The 12,717-nt window shown below is 43.6% G+C and overlaps 1 protein-coding gene across 1 annotated transcript in view; it reads left to right on the top strand.

The window, feature by feature from the left end:
- Window positions 1-4,044: 4,044 nt before the first annotated feature.
- Window positions 4,045-12,717, top strand: part of FGD1 (FYVE, RhoGEF and PH domain containing 1) — a 276,522-nt gene continuing 267,849 nt past the window's right edge. Inside the window, exon 1 of the mRNA XM_077478897.1 lies at window positions 4,045-5,019. Coding sequence (XP_077335023.1) covers window positions 4,755-5,019 — 265 coding nt within the window. The 5' untranslated portion in view covers window positions 4,045-4,754. The remainder of the gene's footprint in view (window positions 5,020-12,717) is intronic.

Here is a 12,717-nt window from a genome sequence, read left to right as displayed (position 1 = left end):
TTTTTTTTTTGGATATTTATTATAGCAAAAAGTAAAAATTAGTGGGGTTTTTTTTTGTCCTTTTTTTGTATAAAGCGCAAAAAAAAAATGCAGAAATGATCAAGTACCACCATAAGAAAGGTCTATTTGTGGGGAAAAAAAGGACATCAATTTTGTTTGGGAACACTGTGACTGCGCAATTGTCAGTTAAAGCGACGCTTTAACTGACAACGGTTAAAGAAAAGCGGAGGAGGAGGCCTTAAAGCGGAACTTCCTCTTTTGGGTAAAACTCTACCTTAAATTAACCCTCCCAATCACATATTGAACAGCCGCTGTTTCTATTTAGCTGCCAAAAGCAAAGAAAAGTCCATTATAAGCTATGAGTAGCTGGGATCATAGCTTACACGGGGCTATGGTGTCTCTCTATGACAGTACTAATTGGCCCAGTTGTGTCACATGGAGAGAGTCAAATGTTCCATATCCTGTACTGGGTACTTCCTTAAGTTCCTGGCGCTCAAACGAGCAGCAGGGAAGCAAATAAAACATTAGTGAATGCTGATTAGAAGGCATAGAGGATTAAAACAAACCTGTTACTTTGTCCCAGTATAAAAATCGCAAGTCCCAAATGACTACCCTGTCAAATTTCTTTACAACAGTCCAAATCATCCTTTTTTTTTTTTGGTTATAGGTTGGAATTCAGCCCATTAAGCACTTCCAGCAATCGCAGGGTAAATCTGCATGTTGTCATTGTGGAACCCAACTTTGATCTTGGCCAAGTTTCTCTTGTGTTTAGTGCCTAGTAAAAATAGCTTTACCTTATCTTTAGAGTAAAGGTAATGATAACTAAATGATCACAATTCATTTTTATTTTTTTTCCTACGGACTTAGGCACTCAGTAATACAAAACAGAACCGTTGAGATAAAAAAACGTAGGATTGGTCATGTTGTACTGCTACACTGTTTGCTTTATTATGAGCCATTAATAATTGCAGGTTACTCCATGGCTAATAAATACAGTACAGTGCAACCTATTGTTATCAGTGATATTGCACATTCCTGACACCTTCTAACACTGGGGGGAAAAAATGGAGTGCTTGTTGAATGGTTGCACATAATACTCAATATACGAAGCCTAACATTCCAGAGCTGTGTGACCAGTTCCAGAGTACTTGTGACTATTGGTCAGTGCATAGGTTAAAGTGTAACTATGGCCAAAATCAAAAATGACATATTTGATACAGTCTGTCATTAGCAATAACACAACATTGATTTTCTGAGTCCCCCTTGTAACGTAGTTTAATTACCTAGTGATCTGGCTAGTAAGTTTGTTATTTTACAACTCCCTTTAACAGACCAAGCTGTCCAGAAAAGGTGGCAGGGTTGGGACAAACTGTTTAACAATGACACAGCTAGCTTTTCAAAGCCGCATGTCAGTGCAACTTCAGGTGCGACTTGGAAAACATATGTGCGTCTTAATGCACAGATGTCTATTTAATTCACACTATAAATCTCCAAACGTAGTGCAGGAACTACTCTTTCAAATCGAAGCAGCATCGCAGAGTTGGCGTTGCACCGATTTGAACAGTGCGATTGCCGGCAATAGGGTGCGACTTGTAATGAGCATGACAAGATGCTCCAATGTGAACGAGGGCTTATTGTCAAAACTTAATTGAATAAGCTAAAGTTAGAAGCTTTGTAGAGCTGCACCAAATTCTGCATGTAACAGTTTTAGCAAATCTCCCCCCAGTGTGTGTTTGGGGATGTGCACCCTAACGGATCTCAAATTGGAAGCAGCCGCTGTGACTACATTCCCTGCAACCTAGTTGACATGAATAGGACTGCCATGGAACACCTGTACATCCTCCTGCGTGTAAATGTACGCTGTAGTAAAAAATATTTCTGTAACTATTTAATAGAAGTTAGCTGGAGTTTGCCTTTAATTTGTTAGTCAGTTATGTAATGTCCAGCTAAGGCTAGGTTCACACTTGTGCAAATTGGATGTGGGTTTCCCCTGCATCCAGTTCACATGACAGGAGAGTGTGCCCGGCGTTCTCAATAGAGCCGGTTCACACACCTCCGAGGCAGCTGCGGTCCACATTTGGAAAGGGTCATGTGCGTCTTTGGCTCCAAATCAGGTGCAAATTCAGACAAAAAATCGGACCTGATTCGCACCTGAATCGGTGTAAAGGGAAGAAACAGACCCCTTGTTGTGAGCCACGGCTGCAGTATGTGTGAACCCAGCCTAAAGCCAGCCATAGACGGAGCAATGGTGTGATTTCCCCCCTGAACACTGAAACCCTCCCACAGAGCCATTGGGTTCTCTTGGTGGGGGAAGGTGCGGGGAGCTGTCCCAGCCAGGAGAACACAGTGATAATCACATGAAAAATCCAGCTGGTTATACCCAAGTTAATCAGTCGATCAACTTGGGTATCATCAGCCTGCCCATACATGGTTTGAATCTTGGCCAGTCCCTTGCTGATACGGCCGAAATTCGAACCAACTATGGCCAGCTTAAAGGATTCAGTTTCAAAAAGGAGTAGAGTGGGACTTTACATGTGTCTCAGTGGAGTGTAAATAATGATTTAGAAAAATGTAGAAAAACTTTATTTGCCATCTATGGATGGAACCTTTTAAAACATATTATTGTCTAAAGAAGAATACAGTTTACTGTTTCCTTAGTCAAGGGTGTGCAGATCCTGATGTGAGATGTCAAGGGTGTGGCCTACGCATTTTGCGGGAAACCCCGCTTCGTCAGGGCCTTTAAAGCAGCACAAAAAGCATATAAGTGTTAGGAATGTCCTAAAAATACAGGCTTACAAAATGAGCTACATTGTAAGCTAATGTTAAGTAGGGTATGGGGGGGTTGAAAGAAAGGTGGGTATGTGTAAGTGTGTTAAAGTGTGATATCTTACCTAAATAGCAAAGCGGAGATGTGTATGCTGTTGCATGAATTAGGCGCAGGCTGCCAGTACCAACATGATAGTGTTAAAGGCAGATAAGATATGCCACACTGCTGTGTCTTGGGTTTCATGGCCAGATGAAATCTACCCTATCCACTGACCAACAATTCTGCTGTACAAGGGTGGCTACATTACTTCTCCATAGATACAGTGGAGGAGTGATTGTCATTCACTTCCTTCTGCAAGGTAGGAGAATTATCCGATGCTCCCCCCTTTTCACACAAATTAACACTGCACTCAGAGCAAGTGTCCTCTCTGCCCACCCCTTGTACGGGCCCTGATTGTAGCCACCCTAAGACAGGTGGTGTGTTACTGACTGACCTCCAGGTGAATAATAAAGAAATTAAATCTTGAAAATGAATGCTGCCACCATCTCCAATGATTGGTAAGCTACAATATAATAGATTTTTGTATTTGGGTTTAGTTATGCTTTAGGGTCCTAATAATAATGAACATCTCCAGTGCTCACAAACATGCGCTATTCCTTCTGATTTAACCCCAGCTGAATATCTCCAATTCTGCTCAAATCATTTGCATTCCTTGCAAGCATCACATGAAATATGGCTGCCCTTAGATATTTTGTGACAGATCTATTAAAGATCAATCATCCAGCACAGAAACAGATGTTATCTGCTATTTCTATGTGGAGGATATTCCTCTTATCGATTGATTCTCGGGGGAATTGCAGGGAGATATATTGGGATGGTATCCCATCCAGCCTCTCTTCCTCCAGGGTCTGCTTTCATTTACCTAGTACATCTCTATAATGCGTTCTTCACCTTCTTGGTACCAGATGCGGCCATATCATAGCTTTACCACTATATACCCTACACTACAGTAGCCGCAGAGAAGTGGTTAATAGCATTAATAAGGCAGGATGCTGCATAAGTCATGAAAAAAAAAAAGCTATAGACAGTATTCCTGTGAGATGGGGGGGGTGGGCAAAGCCATGTGCGAGGGGAAAATCCAGACCAGATTTTAAATACATCTGACGTGAAATCCAATGGCAAAGGAAAGCGAGTCAGATTTCACATACACAGTAAAAAAAAAAAAAGAGAGAGAGAGAAGAGGAGAAAAAAACTGCAGGCAGGAGTGTGTTTGCAAGCCAAAACCATCACTAGCAAAAGCAGAGAGAACAAAGGATATTGCAGACTGAGCCTGAGTGAGGTGTGCTTGTCTTGAACAGAAGGCATGATTGTTGCACCCAAGGGTGCTGGCAGCATTCGGAGGTAGAGGTGGCACCTTGACGAGGCAGCTCTGCTGTTTTTGGGTTCCCAGTCCTGCAAATGATTTAAGGACAGCTGAGGACAAGGTGTTAATTCATACAGGAGCTGACCTTCCTCCAGGCAAAGCAGTCTGCTTATTGTGGAAGAATAAGGGGGGGGGGAGATGGATTAGCCATCAGGCTAAAAAAAAAACAAGGAAGCCAGTGGGAGGATGGTGGAGCAGTGGACAGAGCCCCTCCAGGATGGGCTTGGAAATACTATCTGACTGATCTGTGGTGTTACAGAAGAGCCCACAGACCATCTCGCGACAGGAATTGCCTGGCTTTGCTTGTGTACTGCAGCATCTGTCTCACTCCACTGTGATATCCCTGTGAGGCAGCTGCTTGCTGATGCAGCAATACCTTGGATTATAGGAATACTGCATTTTTTACTGGCAAAGGGAAGACCACTTCTAAATATTTAAATCAAGATTTCATCACGCAGCATCCGGCATAAGGAGAGAGGAGCAAGGAATAGGCTGGTGTTGTGTAATTAGGCTCCTGACTTTACTTTCTGCCCGTGTCCATTTACCAATGCCTGAACCCTCTCCATGTCTGTTCAGCCAGACCTCTCTCCTGGCTTCCCATATGGTCAGAGGGGAGAGGTTGAGCTGCCAGTTAAAGGGACACAGGTCTGTCCCCTTCACCCTGCAAACATGCAGGTAAACCGGCCCAGGAGCACTGCTTACACCTACCCACCATCATGCCCCCGAGAGGAGCCAGGATCCTATGCCAAGCAATTCCAATCCAGACGCTTCTCCTATCATATTGGAGGCGCTGCAGCAAGTCCTGGAGGCCATACCCAGCAAAATGAAGGTGAGTAAATGTTGCACTGGCATGTACATTTTGTAATCTGATGTGCACACCCAAAAGTGACATCTCCATTTTAGGGTTCATGCCAGCAGGTTGAATCCTTCAGGTTGAACCCCAACGGCAAAAACCTTGCACCTGAGTTCCTAGGTTTGCCCACCTGACATGATGACCACCAGGGTGTCTCACTCTCCTTGTTTTATTTTTTAATTTATTTTGCATGACAGGGAAAATCTGGCTTCCGGAGTATGCAAGCGATATCAGAAACCAGTGGGTGTTTCTGTCCCCTGGGGTCCACGCATTACTGTAATATCAGTTGTGTGTGAACTGACCCTTTAAGATGTAATCGGTTTGCATTCATATCTTTTAACTGTATTCCAAGCCTAACCACTAAGTATGACATTTTAAAAAAATGCAGATGGGAAAGATTCGGGTAACCGTCTCTGTTGCGGCTACTCTAATGCTGGTGTGTGCCAACTGCCCACGTTTCCTTCCCAGAATATAGAAGATGTACTGAGCCAGGGAAGTTTCTGTGAATTATACTTATAAAATGGAATTATAATAGGGTCAATCATGCAAGTAGCACCATTTTTCCAAAGGTTATTTCACTATGCAGGTGACATTGTATGCCTTTTTATAGGTCATGGTAGGTCACTGTAAAACCTGCACAGAAATAAATTTTGTGTTGCAATAACCTTTGTAAATTGCTGGTATGGCATACTTTGAATTGCAAGCTGTTCAATGATACTAGGGGGCATAGTTATAAAGCAGTGAATGTGACTTTCATCAGTTATTCACCGATTGTGAATCAATCACTGTCATTTTAAACACCTGCACCTGAAAGATTCACCTACAATGTTTTGTGAATGTTACATTCACAGATTTTATAAATATGCACCCATCATAACCTGATGGCTTATTAGCTCTAACACAAAAGTGACTTGATGGCTTGTGAAATATTGTTATTATTAACATCAACCACATACCCAAATGCCTTCAAAAGTATAACCAGTTAATGAGTGTAAAATATTCTGCTGATAAATAAAGCATGATATTTTTGAAAGCCAGAGTGTGCCCCTCCAGCCACCATAGGCCTGGCAGCTGTTGATGCTTGTACTACCCTTTTTGTTATGCTGCTGATCTATCACACGCTTCAGGTACCGCCAGGTATGGTGTTCGGCTTTTTTTTTCTTTTGGAAAGTCCCCAATTGCCTTTTTTTTTTTTGCATTTTCTTTACAATCTGGATTGTTGCATAACATTTTTGTTGTGTCCTGATTCCTAGAGTCTAATGCCGTGTACACAATGACCGGACTTTTCGGCGGACTAGATCGAACGGTCTTCCCAACGGACTTTCGGCAGAAGTCCGACGGACTTTCTGAATGAACGGACTTGGCCACACACGACCGGACTAAGTCCGTTCGTTTTGAATGTGATGACGTAAGACAGGACTAAACAAGGAAGTTCAATAGCCAGTAGCCAATAGCTGTGTGTCGTATTTGGTCTGTCGGACACAGATGAACGGTTTTCCCGATTTTTAGTCAGTCAGACTTGAGTCAGTCAGATAGATTTGAAACATGTTGTATTTCTAGGTCCGTTGGACTTTTGGAAAAAAAAGTCCGCTGGAGCCGTCACACACGATTGAATTTACCGACGGAAAGTCCGATCGTGTGTATGCGGCATTACAATTGATTATTTGGTTGAGGGCTTCTATATTCTCTGACCTCTAGTGCAGGTGCGCTGTATGAGCTGCTGTTTCACACCTGTGTACCTTGTTCATGCATTGCTCATCTCTATTATGCACAGCCATTTTTAAAGTCTCTTGTTTTGGCTGAGAGAGAGAGAGACTGGGGCCCTGTTCACATCAGTGCACCACAGGAAAGCACAGAAAATTGTGTGCAGTCCCGCAGCATGTCCTTATTGTAGTTGCACTGCACTGCCATAGTCACAGCATATACTTTCATTTTAGAGCATTTGTAAAAGTAATACTTTTATCCAACTTCGTGGATTCCCTGCCTGCTTTGCAACTTCTCCTCTGCTGTTTACTTTTGATTTCTAAGGACTACATATCCCAAGGTACTTCCTGCCTGCAAGCAGCACTTCTGTAGTTCAGAAGACAGGCTGTGTGAAAAATGTAGCACAGCAGTGCCAACTCACAAGGCATAGTAAACATGTCACAGAGTTCAAGAAAGAAAAAATTTGAGGACTAATAGGAGTAGGCTAGAAATATTTGAACTACAAAGTAAAAATGAATACATTATTTTTTAATTTTGACCATAGATACGCTTTAGTGGCACCCCAATGTACCTTGCTAATGCACATGCATTTTAGTGCATCAGAAAGCATGATCACAATGTACTGGTGCAGTGTGTTTTAAAACAAAAGAAAAAGGACTTTCTTGGCACAGGTTTAGTGCATTGGGCAATCCATTCACATGAATGTGCCACCGAACGCAGGATAAAACATGCATTAACACACACGCACTGTGAACCAGTTCTGAATCACAGAATACTGAAATGGAAGTTTGACCAATCCTAGTATAAATGTGCATTCACGCATGCTAATGCACCTGCATGGCGAATAGATGTGAGAACCTCAGCAGGGGTTTGGCTGTGAGAGCCCCAGTGAAAGCAATGAAAGTCTGCCGGCTCATATGGAATTGCTCATACAGTGATCACATGCAAGTGGGCTGATCACTCGCATGTGACTGCTACATGAGCGATTGATTACATGCGAGTGGGCATGATTAGCTGGAGGAGTCGCCAGCCTACTCCTGCTTCCAATAGGGCTGGTTCTTGCACCTAATCATGTCCATTTGCCTGTAATCAGTCTTTCTTTGCAGCAGTCGCATGCGAGTGATCAACCCATACACATGTGATCACTGTATGAGTGATTCAGTATGAGCCGGCAGCCCTCCCATGCTTCCAATAGGGGCTGGCTCTCGCAGCTTATCGTGGGAACCCCCACTGGGGTCCTCGCATCTAATCGCTGTGCAGGTGCATTTGCAAGTGTGAATGCACCCTAAAAGTAGCTCTTTTTGCCTATTTAGAATAATTATAGTTTTAAGCAATCATCATTATAGACAAAAACAGAGTTATCGCATTCTAAATGCAGAGACATTAGATAAATAATGCCAAATCTTGGACATATTAGCACCTTCTTTCTAGTCCTGAAAATACTTCCAAGCAATAATCCTCAATTTGTGTTTTACCAGCCAAAAGCTATTGACCTCAAGAAAAAGTGTCTGTATACATGCAGAATATTAACAGAGGAAGACTGTTGGAGGCCTTCTCTTCCAATCATCAACTTGTGTGTGGATGCTCCAAACCTTCCTGCTCAGAATTGAGCTGTACTGATGTCATTTTTATTGGCATACAAAGAGCAACAGTTTTAGTTGTACATGTATTGGGTTTGTTCATTCTTGGCTGTTGTCCTCAGAACTACTGTATACGGCCGATCATCAATACCTAGATGGCCCATTTTTGTCAAAGTTTGGCCTGTAGTTGGCCAAATGTGTGGCAGAAGGGACTGCAAGCTCCCTAAACAGGTATAGTTGCATCGTGAAACAGTTGAGGCCCGGGGAGTTACACTGCAGTAACAAAAGTGACTGACAAGGCTTTCTAGCCAGTTAACTTACTTCTCCCCCCTCCTCGAAAAGCCTCAACTGTATGTGTCGACTAGTGACCCATTTATTAGATCATTGTCTTCCATGAGGACACCATGTGGCTAAAGAGTGGCAGATGGCGAGTTGCTGTAGCTGTCAGAACTGAGTATAAATGGTGTCTCATTTGTGCATGTGCATGATGGACCACTTTCCTCCCACCTGGCACTTGTTCTATTCCACGTCATGTCCATAGATACAGGCTGGCATGTTCCTTGTATCCCAAAAACCTTCATTCCTAAACTCTCAATAAAAACATAGACATCAAAAAAAAAAAAAAAAACATCTACGAGGTAAATGAATGGATCAATTCACCCATAGAAAAAACAGCGCATATTACTCTATAGCAGAAAAATTGTTCTGGTGCAAACTCTTATTCTACGGAAAACATGTATATACTCCAAAAATTGATCATACAAAATTATTATTGTCCATAATAACTATCCATATGTCCAGTTTATGCTAAATGCTCAAGATAGTTTCAGTGAGAAAAGAACTGAAACAAAGTTATCTATTTCAGTCCATAAGAGGCATAGGAAGCAAAACTGAGACAAAGTTTTCTGTCACAGATCATCACAGATCACAGGGGTATACAATGCAATCCTTCCTTAACGTGATTAGACTTCCAGCAATGCAATGCAGTGTTCCCAAATTTGCTGGGGGGTAATCCCAAGCACGAAGCGACCCCCTTTAGTTTTATTCTTACCGGATCTGCCTAGTTAAGCGAGCATTCAAATATCACTCCTCATCGGCTGGATCTCATCCGCTTCATGAGCACCAGGTAATTCGAGATCTGGTCATCCATAAAGGCCCTCATCCGAGTGACATCTCAGCCATGTTGGAGGATCAGAGCAAAAAACTGCCTCATTTCTTTCTCCACAACTTTCAAAAACATAGACATGAACATAACATTGTATTGTAACTTCACACCCTGTATTAAAGGTTTATTCCCACTATTTTCCGTTAAAAAAGCTGTTGAAATAACTAAAAACAATTTTACCGACATTTGTTCCAATATACCAATTTGGAGTATAGTGTTTCATTTTTGTTACTGTATTTGAGATCTTCCCCCATCCACTGTACCAGGTTTATCAACAAGACAACCTATGCAAGGAGAGAGCAGTTAAAGCTCATGTTGCAGCTTGGAAGCTTGGAGTGTCTTTCCTGTATTGGGCCTCCTCAACTATGACAAACCGATAAGAAAGACTGGATTAGACAGGGACCACAATTCTAGTTGATGCACATACACCTGGAAGTTATGTCATAAACAATTAGGGGCCTATTCATGAATACTTTCACACAAAATACAAACAGCTTTCACCTAGGATGCACACATTTTTAAAATTGAATACAATTAGAAAAATGTGTGAATCCTAGGTGAAACCTGTGTGAACCTTGTGTTAAAAAATTTACTTGTGTGTGTGTGTGTGTAGATGTATATGTATATATATCTATGTACAGTATCTCACAAAAGTGAGTATACCCCTCAATTTTTTTGTAAATAATTTATTATATCTTTTCAAGTTACAACACTGAAGAAATGACACTTTGCTACAATTTAAAGTAGTGAGTGTACAGCTTGTATAACAGTGTAAATTTGCTGTCCCCTCAAAATAACTCAACACACAGACATTAATGTATAAACCAGTGATAACAAAAGTGAGTACACCCCTAAGTGAAAATGTCCAGATTGGGCCCAAAGTGTCAATATTTTGTGTTACCACCATTATTATCCAGTACTGCCTTAACCCTCTTGGGCTTGGAGTTCACCAGAGCTTCACAGGTTGGCACTGGAGTCCTCTTCCACTCCTCCATGAGGACATCACGGAGCTGGTGGATGTTGGAAATCTTGCACTCTTCCACCTTCTGTTTGAGGATGCCCGACAGATGCTCAATAGGGTTTAGGTCTGGAGACATGCTTGGCCAGTCCATCACCTTTACCGTCAGCTTCTTTAGCAAGGCAGTGGTGGTCTTGGAAGTGTGTTTGGGGTCGTTATCATGTTGGAATACTGCCCTGCAGGACAGTCTCTGAAGGGAAGGTGTCACAGATCAGCTGCGGAGCTGATCTGTGTCTCACCTTTACTGCTGCAGGTCGGCTGGCATCTGTTGTTCCACTAGCTGGTGTTCAGCTCTGTGCACTCTGCAGCTATGGGTGTCGCTGCCCATCACCTGTTGCCTAATATATGTTTCCTTCCCGCTACTTCCTGTCCAGCCCCTCATGCGCTTCTCTATTTAAATCCCTTTCAAACCAGCTACCGATTGCTTGAGCAACATTTGTTTCTGAGCTCCCTTTGTGTAACCTGTTTTACCTGACCTCTCGTGAACTGATCTCTTGTGTAACAACCCGGATTTTTCTGATTACGTTGTCTGCAGCCCGCCCTGACCTTGGCTCACTATCTGGCTCTCCTTTGCTTCATCCATCCATCCTTGTCTAACAGTGTCTTCTGGTACTTCCCTAGCGAGCAGGGTGAACCCGGGGGTCGTGACCTGGGGTCAGCATGCAGCTAAGCCCAAACTCTGGTGGAACACTGGCTGGCCCTTAGTTTCCATGCCCTGGGGGATCCCGTGTCACCTGCTCACCTGTGGGCCCACTGTAAGTAGTACCGTGACAGGTTGCTCAAGCCATGAGCGCCTCTGAGAATCGGCCGCTGACCGAGGATCAAATGCAACATCTAGTTGAGAGACTTAACTCCCAGCAAGCTAATCAAGAGCAAATATTGCTGGTTCTTCAGGATCTTGCCTCCCGTCTGGATCGTCTGCAACTCGCTGCAACTTCAGCTCCTCCCGTTCCTGCTCCTGCTTCGGTTGCTCCCGTCTTACCTGCTACACCTGGCAATACCTGCCTGCATCTGCCATTGCCACCTTGTTTTTCCGGTGATCCTGAGGCTTGTCGGGGCTTCATTAATCAGTGTTCCATCCACTTCGAACCTTCCAGCCCCCATTTTCCAACTGATCGCACCAAAGTTGCATATATTATCTCTCTCCTCTCCGATGATGCTCTAGCTTGGGCCTCTCCACTCTGGGAATCACACGATTCTATCACCTCCATCCTCCAGCTCTTTTTGGATGCATTTGGGAAAACTTTTGATGAGCCCAGCAGAGTGTCTTCGACTGCTGAGGCCCTCCTTCATCTTTGTCAACAAGAAATGACAGTCGGCCAATACGCAGTTCAATTCCGTACGCGGGCCACAGAACTCAAATGGAATAGTGAGGCCCTTACTGCTACCTTCTGGCAAGGCCTATCTGACCGTTTCAAGGATGAACTCGCTGGACGCACCATTCCTGCCACATTGGATGACTTAATTGCATTGAGCATTCAAATAGACATTCGCTTCCAGGAGCGGGCCCTGGAGAAATCCAGATCCAGTCGTCCCCCTGCTGGCCGTCCAGCACAGGTAGTCCAAAGACCGGTGCAATCCTCTCCGTCTTCAACTTCTCACGCATTGGAAGAACCTATGCAGCTTGGGTAAACCCGCCTCACTCCCGAGAAACGTGCCCGACGCATGGGATTGGGCTTGTGCCTTTACTGTGGTGATAAAGGACATCTTTTGAACTCCTGTCCAGTCCGTCTGGGAAACTCCAGGGTCTAGGTCACTCGGAGGGAGGTGATCTAGACTGATCAGTTAATTTTGTTCGCTTCCCTCCTTTCACCCTTCCCGTGGCTATCCACTGGGCTCAAAATGCCTATCAACTCTCTGCATACATGGACTCTGGTGCTGCTGGAAATCTCATTGAAAAATCTTTAGCTTCCGAGTTGGGCATCGCCTTTGTTGCCTTGGCTATACCCCTCTCCGTGACTGCAGTAGACGGCTCCTTCATGCCTATGAGTCCCATCCAGTTTAAAACCCCTCCTATAGTTACACATTGGGGCTTTGCATGGTGAGGAGATCTCTTTCCTAATTTTGCCTAAATCCTCCAGTCCCATCATCCTGGGCCTTCCATGGTTGCAGAAACACTCCCCGCATCTTGACTGGAATTCTGGACAAGTATTGGCTTGGGGTCCTCCATGTCAGCAACAATGTATTTCCAAGGTGCTACCTCCTCC

Source organism: Lithobates pipiens, unplaced genomic scaffold, assembly GCF_037356315.1.
Source record: "Lithobates pipiens isolate NorthernLeopardFrog02 unplaced genomic scaffold, aLitPip1_a1.2 Scaffold_1, whole genome shotgun sequence".
Classification (NCBI taxonomy): domain Eukaryota; kingdom Metazoa; phylum Chordata; class Amphibia; order Anura; family Ranidae; genus Lithobates; species Lithobates pipiens.
The sequence above is the reverse complement of the archived record's forward strand: the minus strand, read 5'-3'. Positions and strand labels throughout refer to the sequence as shown.